Below are 12,403 nucleotides of genomic sequence, written 5' to 3' on the forward strand. Positions count from 1 at the left end.
GGGCCGAGGCGGAGCCGGCTGCAGCCCCCGTGTCTCTCTGCTTCCCTTGCAGATGCTGTCATGAGAACCCATCACTTTCGCTCTGAGGTAATTTATTTAGCACGCAATTTCAAGGTCAGAAGTTGTTCTCTTTTCCTGAAGTATAACGTGTCGTTGTGGTCTTTTGTTAAATGAAACCACCCAGCAAAACTTTTCATTTTGCATGAAAGACGCGCCATCTTCTTCCATTTCTTGGGTTTTGGGCGTTTTTGGGGTTTTTTTTTGTTTGTTTTGTTTTGGTTTGGTTTGTTTTTCCATGTAAAATGTGAGCTCTTCATTTGTGCCACCCCAACCAGCCTCCAGATTTGTGTCACTTCCCAAGCAATGGGTTACTTCAAGCAAAGCTGTGCTGGCTGTAGGTGCCCAAGGAGCGGGTCATCGACCACCCTGTCCATACGTGTGGAGCTGGTGGGTTGTGCATAGCCCAGACCTTCACCTCCCTTGCTTTGCCACCAGCCCTTGCCCACCCCCCATCAGAGAAGTTGCCCCTGGTGGGTTGTTGTGAGCTCTTCATTTGTGCCACCCCAACCAGCCTCCAGATTTGTGTCACTTCCCAAGCAATGGGTTACTTCAAGCAAAGCTGTGCTGGCTGTAGGTGCCCAAGGAGCGGGTCATCGACCACCCTGTCCATACGTGTGGAGCTGGTGGGTTGTGCAAAGCCCAGACCTTCACCTCCCTTGCTTTGCCACCAGCCCTTGCCCACCCCCCATCAGAGAAGTTGCCCCTGGTGGGTTGTGGAGCTCCCAGACCTTCACCTTCTTTGCTTTGCCACCGGCCCTTGCTTGCCTCCCATCAGAGAAGTTGCCCCTGGTGGGTTGTGCAAAGCCCAGACCTTCAGCTCCCTTTGCTTTGCCCCCAGCCCTTGCCCCATCAGGGAATTTGCCCTCCCTTGGCTTGGCCACCGCCGCGATGAGATCCCAGAAGGATCCAGACTTCCAGCAGCCTGCTTGGCAGGAGCTTCATTTTGGGACTCTTGAGCTCATAGGTCAGGAGAATCAGACCCCTTCCGCGGCAGCGCTAGAAGCATTAACGCCAAAGGCAGTCACTTCCTGGGGAAATATGGCAAGCAATATGTGTTTTAGTATCTACTTTGTTTCCGTGCTGCCCCGTAGAGCTCCTCTCTCGGTGCTTCTCCTGCCTGGTTTCCTGCTGTTGATGTTAAGGCGTTATCTTCATGCCACCGCCTCTTATGCTGGTTGCCTGGTTTCCTGCTGTCGATGTTAAGGCATAGTTATCTTCATGCCACCGCCTCTTATGCTGGAAGCCTTGAGAGAGAGTTTTGCACTCAAATGATCTTTTGTTTTAAATTATTTGCATTTTTCCTTACCCGCTTGTGGGTGAGAAAATTACCCAGTTATGAGTAATGCTCTCAGGAGTGTGCAGGGGATATGTTTTTGCAACGGGGTTCGTATTGGCAATTAGGTTGAAACTCCTAAACTGTTTTGAAATGTGTACGCACCACCGCAAGAAGAAGATGACACAGGGAGTGTCCTGTCTTTAAAGTGTGAAAAGTCTGGTTTTCACATTGCAGCCAAGCAGCGTCCCTCTGGAAAGCAAAAGTTTTTTTCATTATTTAGTTCCTCCAATACGAAATACTTGGTTTCCGTGTAAAATTCTCTCATTCTTGAGCCTATACAGAGATACAGTTGAATTTATTATGCCCTTTGGAAATCCATGTTGTCCTGTAGGGTGACTCTTAAAAGGGAAGTTTGCAAAAATAATTAATTTATTTTTATTACTTCAGCATATGGTTATTTGCATATCAGCCAGTTAGAAGTCAACTAATTTAAAATATTTCCTAGAAGCTTCCATTTGGTCTAACGTGCTAGGGGAAACCAATAAGGACTGTTACATCCTTTCGCAATTTTCTACATTTTGTTTAGACAGAGGAACACCACAGCTAATGGTCTAAACTGCCCCTTTAGGTAAGTGGTGGAGGTTTTCCCCTTCGTTATCTGATGATAGACCTTCGATTCTTCAGAGAAAACAATGACTCATTTGACATGAAATTTTCATTTCCCAATTATTATTTTTTTTTTTTATGTAAACCCTTATTTTAATGAATCTTATTGAATTGATGAATAATAAATTGCAGGCGTCCTCCCATTAAAGCATTGGCAGCTTTGCCCGAGACAGAATTGGACATTCTCATTCTGTATCAGCACAAAACGCTTCCAGCTCCAGGAAGATGTGATGAAAGCAAAGCATGAGACATGAAAACATGGGCTTTGCACAATCCCCCCCCTCCCCAAATGAACATAACATCTCAACTCCAAGTTTTACAGCTTCCGCCGTGCTTAGTTGTCTGTCAGGTGCAGATATAAATTGTGTGTTTTTTGATGATAATAAAAGGTGATGAGAAATGGGTTGATGGTAAATAACTAGCAGTTGGGTTGGGATTCAGCTCCTTGGGAGCTGGGTTCAAACCCGACCGGCGTCACACGTGAACGTGCAGGTGGTCTGGTGGCAGCGCAGGGAGAATGATCATTTCCCCTCTCCACGGAAGAGGCTGGCGATTCCTGCAGGATTGGCTGCCTGCCAGGGAAGCCTTATATTGGGAAAAATAGATGTTATGTCGAGGTTCCCTGCCAGAGGCACAGCTCTTGTGGTGCGTGCCGAACGTCGTCTTTGTCTACGTATGCAGTGAGCGTGCGTGCTGAACGTCGTCTTTGTCTACGTATGCAGTGAGGACTATTGCATCCCTTTCCTTCAGCACTGAACCCCACCTTTAAAAAACAAGACACCATACTATGGGAGGGTAAATATTAAATTTGAAAACGTATTGATGATCCTTAGCAGCTCTCCTGTTCTGAATTTGATATGCTGCTGGTGAATTGAATCCACAAAGAGTCTGCTTTTGTGGGTCTTGGTTTTGAATGCCTCTGCGAAACGTGTCTCGTTATTAAACAGCCAAAGTCTATGCAGATATTACCTATTATAGAATGAACTTAAACGCTTGACCCCCTGCCTCAAAAGGAGGCAAATTTGCATGAATCATTCTGAATATTAAGTAGGTTAAAGTCTGTCTTTGTTAGCAGGGCTTTGTTAACGGAAAAATTAACCAGCAAGACGATGTGAGGGTTTCCTGAGATAATACAGTTGTGTCTCCACCTCCCCATTTCCATTTAGTTACTACTACCTGAAGTTTGTCAGGCCTATTTTTTAAATATATTTTGATTGCAGTCCTTTTAAGTTGGTTGTGACTATAACTGCTCTTAAGATTCCTCCATCCCCCAGGTACTATCGATACGCCATGAATTCACAAAGGAATCACACCCAAAACAGTTAATGTTTCTAATCTGAGGGAGACCTAGATATGCCATGGCTGTTAAAAGAAAACAAGTAAATTTCCAACGGAAATATTCATTGCTTACTTGACAAATCAGACTTTGATGTAGCTGTTTACACTAGTCTCTCCTTTCTTTATTTTTGAGGATCAGTCGTAGAATGAAATGTCTGTGCTCGACCAAAACCACACCAAAATAACAATATAATTCAGTGAGAGTCCCAAAAATAGTCCCAAAATAGGGACCGATTCATTTGATGATGATGATTCCTTATATATTCAAAAGTGTGACTGTGATCAGTGATTAACTGACTTAATTCTTCTTGTGCCCTCTGCAGAAGTTTGGTTTTTCATTAAATACAGGATTTTTCCCTGAGTGCTTTGGGGGCTTGATACGTTTCAATGTTTAGCATCTTGCATTTACAAAGAGGTTTGAATGTCTTCTGTACTTTGCAATTTAACTTTGCAACTTAACATGTTGGTGTTGCCACTTCTTGTAATTTAAATCTCTTTCTGAATGAGTGTTCCTTATTGCCAAAGCCTCTGGAGTCATGGGATTATGTGAGATTTTTACCTTTCAATTAAAAAAGGGAGTAAGCTTCTAGCCCTGAGGCTGGAAGGAATTAATCCAAATGGTATAATTCTTAAAATTATTTGGTTTGGGGGTAAGAACTGTTGAAAAGGAAGGTTTTCGTTCAGGATCTGTAAATGGTTGGTTTTTAGGAGATTGTGAAGGGATAGTTGTGCAAACTGCTAAACCGGTAGTTCATGGTTTTCATATTATTGGAGGGAACAAAAGAATCAGCAGACTTGCAAATCTTTTGCCTGAAATTGTCTCTGAGCTTTAGAATTTTCCTTTATCTTACCTTTGAAATTAGCAGTGCTGTCATCTCAGGAACTGAAGTTTATCAGTGTCAGTGGGTAGTCACCAGCGATATGGTATCTTTTTTGTATTTATTTTGACTCATATATTTTGGGCAAGTTTGGAATCTGCTAGGAAGCCACTCCATGGGAGTTTTACGGCTCACTGTAAATTCTGACTTCACGTAACCCAGGAGCGTGGCTGGTGGGACTAGACACACCAGTAAGGCAAATGGGAGTTGACACTTTCTGGAAAGACTCTCTGGGAGGGCTGGCAGCGGGCAGTAACCACAGCTGGAGCAAAGGAATAATATTTGGTCGTTTGAGTTTTGCAGACCCCATGTTTTCTCCTTAGTTGGCTGAGCAGTCGCTACCAGGTTAACGTGTCTGCAGTCTATCGTTGTGACAAGACCGACAGCGAAATAGGTCAGCCAAGAGTGATGACGATTTTTAAGAGCAAATGAATTTGCTAAATCATCCATTATGGTACAACGGATACAAAACTATACTACAACAATCTCTGGTAAATGTATATATTGACTTTCCCAAATGATGCCCGGAAAAAGTGCTCATAAATTTATCCCTAAGCACACCTTTGCTATCACTGTCCCCCTTCTGAGGCTGACTGCGAGACAGTTGCCTAAAAATACAGTTCTAGGTATCTTACAAAACAATAATGAATAGTCTTTGAAGAGTTGCATCATAATTCATCCCCAGCATCGCAGTTATTTATAAACTGCTCCAGATCTGTACAGCTCCAATGAAAAGAGAGATCAACAGACCCTCCGAGCTGAATTTGAGTCTTCTGTTTGATGGGAGGGAGTGCATTCAAGGAGCGACAGAGATGTACAGGACTAGCAAGAAAACTATATTCATGCACCTATTCAAGGGATGTTCCTTTGTCTTTGCTGAGCTGAATCAGCCAGAAAATATTTTACCTTTGTGTTTGACAGGCTTTTCCCCCCGGGATGTTTAAACTAATGTTTTTCCATCAGTCGCCTAAGAGTTAAGGAACAGGTTCAAGGGAAAATAAATCAGAGACAAAAATGAATTGTTTTCTTAGCTGTATGAAAGCACTTAATGCACAGGAATGAACGGAGAGATATAAATACAGGTTATACTGTGTAAGGACAAATCCTTCTATCCATTTTTCATAACATGGCCAACAACGTGGCCCAGACAGAGTACCTCACCCTGAGCTGTTACGTGGCAAAGATTCTGCTTACTATACTCTGTCTGTCCATCACCATTCCCCACCTTCATCCACCACAGAGCTGCCTTCGGACAGCCTACCAAGCACAGGTCTACGCTGAGAAACAGCCTGCCTGGCAATTGTATCACAAAATAGATGGCAATTCCCCGGCTGCTGCAGCAAGACCCCTTGGGATCCTGAGCTAAGTCCAGAGGAGTTAACTCGGGTACCTTTACTCTGGACTTTGTAGAAATGCCTAATGTATTTCTATAGCTGTCTGGTTGCCTGCATCTCTGTTCTGGCTTCCGACAGTCTGCAGAGCATTGGCGGCCGGTCACGAGTGGTGTCCCACAGGGCTCGGTACTGGGACCTGTTCTCTTTAACATCTTCATCAATGATCTGGACGAGGGGATCAAGTGCACCCTCAGTCAGTTCGCAGATGACACCAAGCTGGGTGGCAGTGTTGACCTGCTGGAGGGTAGAGAGGCTTTGCAGAGGGATCTGGACAGGCTGGATGGATGGGCTGAGACCAACGAGATGAGGTTCAACAAGGCCAAGTGCCGGGTCCTGCCCTTGGGTCACAACAACCCCCTGAGCGCTCCAGGCTGGGGGCAGAGCTGGGGGAGCTGCCTGGCAGAAAAGGACCTGGGGGGGTTGGTGGACAGCTGGCTGAACATGAGCCAGCAGTGTGCCCAGGTGGCCAAGAAGGCCAACAGCATCCTGGCCTGTGTCAGGAGCAATGTGGTGAGAAGGACCCGAGAGGTGATGGTCTCCCTGTCCTGGGCACTGGTGAGGCCTCACCTCGAGTGCTGTGTCCAGCTTTGGGCCCCTCACCACAAAAAAGACATTGAGGTGCTGGAGCGGGTCCAGAGAAGGGCAACGGAGCTGGTGAGGGGTCTGGAGAGTAAGTCTTATGAGGAGAGGCTGAGGGAGCTGGGGGTGTTCAGTCTGAAGAAGAGGAGGCTGAGGGGAGACCTTCTCGCACTCTATAACTACCTGAAGCGGGGGTGTAGAGAAGCGGGGGTCGGTCTCGTCTCCCAAGTCACAGGAGATAGGACAAGGGGAAATGGCCTCAAGTTGCACCAGGGGAGGTTTAGATTGGATATTAGGAAACATTTCTTCACGGAAAGGGTTATTAAGGATTGGAATGTGCTGCCCAGGGAGGTGGTTGAGGCACCATCCCTGGAGGTGTTCAAAAGATGGGTTGACATGGTCCTCAGGAATATGGTTTAGTGGTTTGTTTTTTCCTTATTTATTTTTTTTTTGTCAGAGTTAGGTTGATGGTTGGACTAGATGATCTTTAAGGTCCCTTCCAACCTAGACGATTCTATGATTCTATGCTGAGGGGATCTCCCCTTAGCTCCATCAATCACCCCATAAAGGACTGACATTGTGTCAGGGTCCACACTGGCAGTAAGGCATGGTCCCAATACACTGCATAGTGGGACCTGCATTATAAAGGAACACCCGCTCATGGTCCTCTAACGGGATGGGGACAGCCACTGCATAAAGATCCGGTACATAATAAAAGTTCTTCTTACTACTTAGTTTCCCATTAGTATTGTTATGTCAACAGCCTCCTGGCCATCATGTAAATATTTACATATCCAGGCTTCTCAGCATTTGCTGTTATCTCTGGAACTGTGTGGTTTAGATGAAGCTGCAGCTCCAGTTGTGTTGCACGTCGGTCACACTGCACCTTCCTGCTGCTCACCAGCAGCTGCTTGCGAGCGAGCAGAGCCCTGCTTTCAAGGGCAACCAGCTGGAGAGGGGCTTGTGGCCATCCCTCTGTTAGCAGCCACGTTGTGCACGTGTACAGAATGGGAACTTCTAGCTACTGTTTTTTTTGGCCCAAACTAACCTCAGATTGAAACAGTGAATTAAAATCGCTTGTGGTGAGCACATGTATTGCCACATCTGCCGTCAAAACTCTTTATGCAGGCAAAAAGGATCGTGTAGGGGTCCACAGATCACGTAACGGCTCAGAAAAGCTTAACCATCCAGACTGGTTCGTCAGTTGCCGTGATTAGGGTGGCAGATCAGGTTGTGGATGCCCCTTCAGAAACAGCTCAGCACTTCAGGCTGAGGGTATTAAATGAAAGCAAGCCCTGCATGAACAGGGTGGTACGACCCTCGAGGGCTGTTCCCGCTCCTGGGTTGCTCCACGTGCTTTCCTAGGGCATGGTAATGTCACTCACACTCTTCTGCTCCCAGGCTTTTTTAGGGAGAGGCTAGCAAATGTGACGCCCATCCACAAGAAGGGCCGGAAGGATGATCCAGAGAACTCCAGGCCTGTCAGTCTGACTCATGAAAGACACCCATGTGATCAAGCCCAGCCAGCACGGGTTCACGAGGGGCAGGTCCTGCTTGACAAACCTGATCTCCTTCTATGACAAAGTGACCTGCTTGGTGGATGAAGGAAAGGCTGTGAATGTTGTTTATCTGGACTTTAGCTAAGCCTTTGATACAGTCTCCCACAGTATCCTCCTGGAGAAACTGGCTGCCCATGGCTTGGTTGGGAATACCCATCCAAGGGAAATGGCCTCAAGTTACACCAGGGGAGGTTCAGGCTGGATATTAGGAAAATAACCTCAGATTGAAACAGTGAATTAAAATCGCTTGTGGTGAGCACATGTATTGCCACATCTGCCGTCAAAACTCTTTATGCAGGCAAAAAGGATCGTGTAGGGGTCCACAGATCACGTAACGGCTCAGAAAAGCTTAACCATCTAGACTGGTTTATCAGTTGCCATGATTAGGGTGGCAGATCAGGTTGTGGATGCCCCTTCAGAAACAGCTCAGCACTTCAGGCTGAGGGTATTAAATGAAAGCAAGCCCTGGATGAAGAGGGTGGTATGACCCTTGGGGGCTGTTCCTGCTCCTGGGTTGCTCCACGTGCTTTTCTAGGGCATGGAAATGTCACTCACACTCTTCTGCTCCCAGGCTTTTTTAGGGAGAGGCTAGCAAATGTGACGCCCATCCACAAGAAGGGTGGGAAGGATGATCCGGGGAACTCCAGGCCTGTCAGTCTGACCCTGGTGCCTGGGAAGGTCATGGAACAGATCATCCTGAGTGCCATCATGCAACTCATGAAAGACACCCATGTGATCAAGCCCAGCCAGCACGGGTTCACGAGGGGCAGGTCCTGCTTGACAAACCTGATCTCCTTCTATGACAAAGTGACCTGCTTGGTGGATGAAGGAAAGGCTGTGAATGTTGTTTATCTGGACTTTAGCTAAGCCTTTGATACAGTCTCCCACAGTATCCTCCTGGAGAAACTGGCTGCCCATGGCTTGGTTGGGAATACCCATCCAAGGGAAATGGCCTCAAGTTACACCAGGGGAGGTTCAGGCTGGATATTAGGAAAAATTTTTTCACTGAAAGGGTTATCAGCCATTGGAATGGGCTGCCCAGGGAGGTGGTTGAGGCACCATCCCTGGAGGTGTTCAAAAGACGGGTTGATGTAGTGCTGGGAGGTCTGGTTTAGTGATGGTGTTGCTCTTTGTTGTGTGGGTGTTTTTTTTTGTCAAAATTAGGTTGACGGTTGGACAAGATGATCTTTAAGGTCCCTTCCAACCTAGAAGATTCTGTGATGTGCTATGGAGGAAGCACACAGAGCCCAGGGTGAAGTCACCTTGCTGTTTTCATGCAGGATCTGATTTGGCTGAGCTGGGCTCAAGTGGGTTGTCGGGCTGATCTTGACCTGGTGCTGGCAAAGTTGGGTCACTTTTGAGCTGATTCCTTGTGCTTCTAGCTCACCTGCAAGCCCGGGTACCCCTTATCTGGGTATTTCTGCATCCAAAGTGTCTGAGCCCCCGCTGTGCTCCCTGGTGCCCTACTGCCTTGCATCAAGGAGAGCCGGTGGTTGCTGTTCCTGACTCATCAGCGAGAACGAAACATGAGCTACGGCTGAAGTGTGAAAACACCACATCAGCTACGGAAACTAACTGCAGCTGACATTTGGGCAAAGACACATCTCTTGCAAGTTGTGCCAGTGTCCTTATCGCTCCTGTCCACTCGGCTGCTTCAATACAGCACTCGGCTCTGGGATAGCGGGGTAAATAGTGGAGCAGACTGGAAGGGAAACACAGGTCTTACAAGGCTTAATTTATGATTCTCTAAATCGATAGCACCAACTACGCTGAAATGCATAATCACGTCAGACTGAGGTGTTATATTTATCCTCCTCCTTCATTCTAGAGAGAGTAAAATGATACAACTAGGTCGAGGCATCATTCTCTTCGGATCTGCTGCCGCTACCTCCCTGCACGGAAAGCGCAGCCGGAGTCGGAAAGTGACTTTGCAAAACCAGCATCTTCTTACGCAGCAAGACAAGCTTGCTGGGAGCATTCACAGCATACAGTCTGTGGAGCCACTCAGCTGACCCTGTGTGTGCGTCCGCTTCAGGGATGAGCCAAACAGTTCTTCTGGCCTCGCTGAACGGACTGACTACATTTTTCATAACAGGAGCTTAGGCTAGTAGCTCCTGAAGGAGAGACCCGTTCAGATATATTGTTGGTATCTAAACCTAGGTATCTTGGTAGCTATCTGATTTCCACCCTAGGTATATATATATATGTTTTTTTTTTTAAATATCTGCCTGGTAAGTCTCTCGTCAGTTACGCATCTATTTCGTGCTTGGCAAAGTACAGACCCATCTTCACACACTGGTAGCACAATTCTCTCCGCAGTTTGCTCTTCAAACAAGCACACTGGACGGAAGAGAGTCATTTCTTTGTGCTAGATGCGTGGTTTAGCAATCTCTGTGTTATTTCTTATTCTCTTTCTTACTACATTTTAAATATTTAAAATTAATTCCTTATGGCAGATTCTTGATGTGTACCGTACACTGCCCAAGCTGAGGAGAAGTGAGGAGATGGAAAACGGAGGAAGCAGGAGTGGAAGAGGGACGTGCTTGAGCAGTGTCCTAGTCTATTGTAAATCAAGCTTTCCCTTCCAGACCACTGATCAAACAGTACTCTGATTTATTTTTGTTCTTAAATAATTGTTCTGTGCCTACTGTAGGCCTGTAGTGCCCTGAGGTGACAGGGAAGGAACTGGGACAAGCCATCACAAAGGCAAGGCGGCCGCGGAGGGTTGCAAGCCTTCTTGTCAGAGAATGATAGGACTGCTTGGAGAACAGGCTGGCTCCTGAGATTTATAGATTTAGACAGGAAAGAGTTATTTAAAGGGTATCTTGAGGCAAGACGGGGGATGTTCTTTGGCCATTTGCTTACAAATAATGAGATTTTCCTAGAGTTACAGCTTACCTGCTGTGATAGAAAACCTAACCCTATGATAGGAAAAAACAAACACAATCACAGAATCACAAGGGGTTGGAAGGGACCTCTGGAGATCATCTAGTCCAACCCCCTGCCAAAGCAGGGCCACCCAGAGCAGGTTGCACAGGAATGTGTCCAGGTGGGGTTTGAGTGTCTCCAGAGAAGGAGACTCCACCACCTCCCTGGGCAGCCTCTTCCAGGGCTCTGCCACCCTCACAGGAAAGAAGTTCCTCCTCATGTTTAGAGGGAACTTCCTATGTTCAAGTTTGTGCCCATTTCCTCTTGTCCTGTCACTGGGCACCACGGAAGAAAGACCAGCCCCATCCTCCTGACTCCCCATGGAAGAGGGGAGATTTAGATTAGATACCAGATGCTGTGAGGGTGGTGAGAGCCTGGAACAGGTTGCCCAGAGAAGCTGTGGCTGCCCCATCCCTGGAGGGGTTCAAGGCCAGGCTGGATGGGGCTTGGAGCAACCTGGTCTGGTGGGAGGTGTCCCTGCCCAGGGCAGGGGGGTTGGAACCCCATGATCTTTAAGGTCCCTTCCAACTCTAACCCTTCTATGATTCCATGAGCTCGGTGGAGGGGCAGCCCCGGGGCGGGTAGGTCTGCTCGGTTGGAGGGGCAGCCCCGGGGCGGGTAGGTCTGCAGGGGAGCAAAAAAAGGTGGGTTTTTATTTTTTCCCCTCATCCGCGCGGGGCGCGGGAAGGCCGCGGGGGCGCAGGCCGCGGCGCGAGGCGGTGCGAGGGCGGCTGAGGGGACGGGTCCGGCAGCAACGGCGGCAGGTTCAAACGGGGAGTAACCGCCGGCAACGGGCACTCGGCGAAGGACGGCCCCGCGGCCGGTAGGTCTGCCGGGGAGAGGAGGGGCTTCACGGCAAAAAAAAAGAAAAAAAAAAATTAGAAAAGGGGAACTTTTCTCTAAGTCTTGCAGAGTCTGAGGAAAGGCTGGGGGGCGGGGAGGGGGCAGTACCAACAGCCGCACCCCCCTCGCTCCCAGAAAAGGCGGCCCCAGGGAGCGCTGTGAGCAGAGCCTGGTGTGTCAGAGCGGCCTGGAGGTTCCACCTGAACCCCATAAGCAGAAAGGCCACATGACACAGAGAATTCCACAAAGATGATCAGAGGGATGGAGCAGCTCTCTATGAGGACAGGCTGAGAGGGCTGGGGTTGTTCAGTCTGGAGAAGAGAAGGCTCTGGGGAGACCTTATCACTCTTTACAACTCCCTGAAAGGAGGGTGTAGAGAGGTGGGGGTCGGTCTTTTCTCCCAAGTCACTGGCAATAGGATGAGAGGAAATCGCCTCAAGTTGCAGCAGGGAGGTTTAGATTGGATATTAGGAAAAATTTTTTGTTCTGAAAGGGTTACTAAACCTTAGAATGGGCAGTGGTTGAGGCACCATCCCTGGTGGTATTTAAGAGATGGCTAGACATAGTGCATAGTGATATGGTTTAGTGATGGTTTTCGTCAGAGTTAGGTTGATGGTTGGCCTAGATTATCTGGAAGGTCCCTTCCAACCTAGACAATCCTATGATTCCATCATGTGAGACGCATCCCTTGTTACAGGCTGATAAGGTTAAGTCAGTAGTTGCTATTAAGCATGTTAAGCAGTAGTTGACTGCATCTTCCTAGAAAAACAAGATAGACAACTGAGGTAGTCCAGTTTCCATCGTTCTCCCATGAGCCTACTCTTAAGTGGTGACTTGGATCTCTCCAGGCTGCTTTCTTGCCTTCTCTTGACTGTACCTTTT

The 12,403-nt window shown here is 47.6% G+C and overlaps 1 protein-coding gene across 1 annotated transcript in view; it reads left to right on the forward strand.

The window, feature by feature from the left end:
• The first annotated feature begins 57 nt into the window (after positions 1-57).
• Positions 58-12,403, forward strand: part of DST (dystonin) — a 41,963-nt gene continuing 29,617 nt past the window's right edge. Inside the window, exon 1 of the mRNA XM_014943945.1 lies at positions 58-114. Coding sequence (XP_014799431.1) covers positions 61-114 — 54 coding nt within the window. The 5' untranslated portion in view covers positions 58-60. The remainder of the gene's footprint in view (positions 115-12,403) is intronic.

The sequence above is a fragment of the Calidris pugnax genome, unplaced genomic scaffold (assembly GCF_001431845.1).
Source record: "Calidris pugnax isolate Ruff unplaced genomic scaffold, ASM143184v1 scaffold105, whole genome shotgun sequence".
In the NCBI taxonomy this organism is placed as follows: Eukaryota; Metazoa; Chordata; class Aves; order Charadriiformes; family Scolopacidae; genus Calidris; species Calidris pugnax.